This window comes from Anoplophora glabripennis, unplaced genomic scaffold (genome assembly GCF_000390285.2).
Source record: "Anoplophora glabripennis isolate ALB-LARVAE unplaced genomic scaffold, Agla_2.0 scaffold847, whole genome shotgun sequence".
Classification (NCBI taxonomy): domain Eukaryota; kingdom Metazoa; phylum Arthropoda; class Insecta; order Coleoptera; family Cerambycidae; genus Anoplophora; species Anoplophora glabripennis.
The window spans coordinates 179,054-184,121 of record NW_019416946.1 but is presented as its reverse complement, the minus strand read 5'-3'; the positions used below and the strand labels follow the sequence as shown (position 1 = coordinate 184,121).

The window sequence follows — 5,068 nt, the reverse complement described above, 5'->3', positions numbered from 1 at the left end:
AGTAAATGAAATCCGAAATGTCAGTTTTAGATTTACACGGTAATCTTGACAACCCATCTGCATTACTTATACTACTCCCTTTTTTATATTGAATGTCATATTGATAACCCGAAAGTGTAATTGCCCACCTTGTAATTCTAGCAGCAGCTGATGCTGGTATGCCTTTATTCTTACCAAAAATATATTGAAGTGGTTGATGGTCAGTAATTAAAATAAATTTACGACCATATAAAAATTTATGAAATTTTTTTACGGCAACCATTATGGCTAAAGCCTCCCTTTCCAGATTGCTGTATTTTTGCTCTGTGTCAGATAAGGTACTGGACATAAACATTACCGGCTTTTCTATACCATCGATTATATGGCTTAGAACGGCTCCGACCCCGTAAGAACTAGCATCACAAGTAACATAGATTGGAAGCCCTGGGTTATAATAAGTTAATACACTATTTGACGTTACCAACTCCTTGCTTAATTGAAAAGCAGTATCACACTCTATTGACCAATCTTTAGTAACATTACTTCCTGATTTACATAGATCATATAAAAATTTTAATTTTGATGAAAGCATAGGAATAAATTTTCCATAATAATTCAATAGTCCTAAATATGATTTTAATTCAGTTAAAGTTTTTGGTTTCGGTGCGGCTTTAATTGCTTTAATTTTGTCTTCTGTTGGGTGAATGCCCTTTTCATCTATAAGGTGTCCTAAAAATTCAATTTGCTTATGAAAAAACTTACATTTTTGTTTATTTACTTTGACATTATACACTTCAAGTCTTTTTAGAACATCTCGTACATGTTCATAACACTCACGTAATGACGATCCAAACACAAGGATATCATCCAAATAACATTTAGTATTTTTTAGGCCAGCTAACATAGTATCCATAACCGCCTGAAAGATGCCTGGTGCTGAACTTATACCATACGTTAACCTAGTATATGCAAAAAGACCCAAATGAGTGTTAATAACTAGTAATTTTTGTGACTCTTCACTAACCTTTAATTGTTGATATGCCCCTTTCAAATCTAAAACCGTAAAAAACTTTTGACCACTAAGACAGGCAAATATATCTTCTGGAATTGGTAAAACACAGTGATCAGAATCTAACACCTGATTTAATGTTTTTTTAAAATCCACACAAATGCGTAACTCGCTTGAATTCTTTTTTGGAACAACCACTATCGGACTGGCCCAATTACTAAAATTTATTTTACGTAATATTCCAGAGTTAACCATTTTTATTAATTCTATTTCAACTTTATCTTTCAATGCATAGGGCATATCATACGCTCTAACAAAGATAGGTTGTGCTCCCTCTTTTAATTTAAGTTCAATTTTAAATTTGTTTATGTAAGACTCAGGTTGATCTAAAAAGACACTTTTGAAATCATTTTTGATGTTTAATGTTAGTTGCGCAACAACTTGTTCTTCTTTTTGTACTAGGCTTTCTATTTTTTTTTTCTGAATTGATTTTTCGCAACTCACATCTCGACCCACCTGTTCCGACTGCCACTGGCTTACCTGCTGAATGTCATTGGACTCCGTTTTTTTTGAAAAATTAATGTGACCTCTCCAGTTGGGACTCAGGCTTTTTAACCAGTTTCGACCTATTAATGGTGCAAACTTATACTTGGATTTAAGGACTACCAATGGCAAGCTTAACAATACCTTATTATGGTTTACAACAACATCAGTTTCACCTATTATACTAACTTCTTGCCCTGTAAGGACTCTTAGATCATACTTTACATTATAAAGGGTTAGATTTGATAAATATTTATTAAAATCGTCAATGTGCATTACCGTACGACATGCACCTGTGTCTATTTCAAAACAAATCTTCCTACCTTCCAGATCTAACACTGCCTTTTCTGCATCTTCTTTCATGGATCCTAGGACTGACAAAAATCCTAATACTAGTGAATCATCCTGACTGGACTCCTCACCTTCGACTTCCTCGACTGCATTGACATTTGGACTCTTACACACTCGACTGGTGTGACCTTTTTTCTTACATTTGAAGCATTCCCAACCCTTGGCCGGACAGTTATTCGGATCATGTTTCCTTAGACAACGGAAACAAGGTCTCCATTGGGTTCCTCCTTCTTTTGACTGACTGGACTTCGATTCATTCTTGAACACTTTCTTCTTTACAAACAATTTATCTAATTCTTCTGCGACTGACAACACATTGTTTTCGCCTCCCATAGACTTTATTTGACCTTCAGCTAATTCCATCGCAAGGGCTGTTTTATACGCACTTTCGAACGTAAGGTTGTCTTCTGATAATAGTTTTCGTTTGATAGCATACGACCGAACGCCACAAACCAATCTGTCCCTTAGGCACTCTGACAAGAATTGACCAAAACTACAATATTGCGAGAGGTTTTTTAATTTTGCTACAAACATTTTGATGTCTTCGTTTCCTTCTTGTATCGCATTGTAAAATTTGTATCGTTCGGCTATTATTAGCCTTTTTGGGGAGTAGTGATCTGATAAGACTTTCTTTAATTCCACATACGTTCTTGTACTTGGTAAATCAGGGGCTAGGAGATCTTTTAGAACATTGTAAGCCTCTCCCCCCAATAATGTTAACAGCATTGCTACCTTTTTATCTGCCTCGACTGCATTGCAAATAAATAATTGTTCCAATCTTTCCAAATATGACGTTATATCAGATTCTTTTGGGTTGAACTTTTCGATAGACCCTATCATCGCCATTTTGTTTCACTCACAGACCTCAACTAACTTGACTTATTTCTAATCCTCGACACGTGGAATTCGATTTTCTCGTCGCCAATTTACTGTTATGTATTGACTAATATAACAGACTCTGGTTTGTATTAAGACTTTTATTTGACTATTAATTTTAATGATAACATGAAATACACTTAGACGGTGTGACTGTGGCGTGACTGACATGTGACTGACTCGACTCAATGTTCACACACCGAACCATTGCTGCCAACCCTTTTTCACTGAACCACAGCCCACTGAGCTAACATAACACTACCATTGCGTTTAGGTATAGATTTAGGTAGGTAATTCGTATTCGTTCTCGTTGTGTTGATACATTCATGTGCTCTATTTAGTAATACTTATTTGTTTGTAATTTCTTTCAAAATGTAAAAACCGCGGAGTTATTTTATTTGTTTATCAGGGAAAAAAGTGCCTTCTATTTAGTAATAATTATATGTATACAACTAAATTTGAAAAAATATATATTTTTTTAACTAGAGGATACTTGATATCCTTTCGAAGAAACTGAGCCCAAAAATAATGTTTTAGTCATAACCCTGCCCCGGAATAGTCAGTTGAAAATGGGTCTTTTTTGCAAAAATGGGCGTAGAACGAAAAATGACGAATTTTTGACCTTTTGTATTATCGTTTCCAAGACTTTCCAACAATAAAATCATGCCCAGTAATTTTTACGAGTTCTCCATGATTTTTCACCTTTATTTCTTGGTCTAATACTACAACATACGACTTCCTTCGCGAAAAAAGTTTTACTTTACTACCTATGTTAGAAGTGCAGTTTAGCAGAGCATTTATACGTAATGTCACAATTGTTGGGGACTACCATAATACTACAGGGCTACGCTTGGAGGATATATAAAACGAAAACGTAATTTTTATTCTGAATTTTGAGGAATTTATGTTTGTTAATGACATTTTCTATTAAAACTGCTTAATTTTTATGAGGTTGTCAGAATGTATCCTATTTTGTGACTTGGCAGTAAATTGTGGAAATAATTCGACAATGGATAGCCAGCTTTTTTTAGAATGTCTTCAGAATTCGACAACCATAAACTACTATAGACTTGGGTGAGCCAGTTTCAAAAGGGCCGAGCTTACGAGTCGAAAACTGATTTTAGTAGGTTAGATTATAAGATGTTTTATAACAGGTAATTATATATCTGTCCGTGTAAAGCCTAGTCCAGATCTACACATAAAAAATGTGATTTTAAACAAAATATCCAAAGCAAACATAAACATTGGCTCGTCGTAAACGAAATTAAACGTTAATTAAAGATTTTTTTTGCTCATGAATAGAAGTTTAAGAACAGAAGTAGTCTAACCATACCAGAAAATATTCACTTCGTTCAAAAAATACCTATAAAAGTATTTGAGAATGACATATTTTTTAAAATAAAGTAGAACATGATAAGATAAAATCTAATCTCTAATTAGCCCATGTTATTTGTGAGCAAACATGTCTACACTTGTCTTCTCGGTGCGTAGCTATGGGGGGTTAATAATCGGATTTCTAGATTTTGTTTTAGAGTTAGCTCTATAATGACTAGTAGACTTTTCTCTGCAGACAAATTAAGACCGTGGAGTGTCACTCAACGATAAGACTTTAGTAATTTTGTTTATAAAATAAAGGAAACCTTCCCCGTACAGAAATACCATTTTAATGTATCTAATTCAAATATTTTCAAACTTTTATTATAGTTTACTACAATTATTATGTCTTTCTAGTGGACTGCGCGACAATCTTCAGCCACCGTTTAAAAAATATACATTTTACCTCACGTTAATTTTTTTCTTTGTAGTTTCTACAAACAACAATTAGAAATAATATAACAGTTTTGTTTTTAAAATTTGCTGGATAGTAATATATACCCGCGTAAAATAACGGCATTTCGGTTTTACCACAATTCAGTGGTATAAATATCAAATATTCCTAAAGAAAATGGCGAGAAGATGCTGAACAGTGCAATTTTTTCCCAAACAGTATAGACGTTTTTCGCGTGTTAGGCACGGGCAACATAATTTTTTATGAATTGACGAGCAAAATATGTATAATGAAGTACTATAATATTACTCAACTTAACCTAACTCGACATAAACTGTTTTTTTTTCCATAATTTCATGCATACACACGAATTTGCCCTATAAAAGAGAAGCTTAAAACTATTCTATTTGGAAAGAAACCATGTCTTCAGATGTATGGGGGAAATAAGAATGTGCTGCTGTCGTATTCCACCCTTCGAGCGAGTTTCAGGATTTCAGAACACTCAGTATATTCCTAGAAGTCGTCTTGTACTTACGGATATG

At 34.0% G+C, this 5,068-nt stretch overlaps 1 protein-coding gene across 1 annotated transcript in view; it reads right to left on the bottom strand.

The window, feature by feature from the left end:
• The window catches only part of LOC111692037, a gene marked incomplete at its 3' end in the record, with an annotated part of 5,091 nt that extends 2,363 nt beyond the window's left edge, over window positions 1-2,728 (bottom strand). Inside the window, exon 1 of the mRNA XM_023455737.1 lies at window positions 1,855-2,728. Within this exon, the coding sequence (XP_023311505.1) occupies window positions 1,855-2,728 (874 nt within the window). The remainder of the gene's footprint in view (window positions 1-1,854) is intronic.
• Window positions 2,729-5,068: the final 2,340 nt, after the last annotated feature.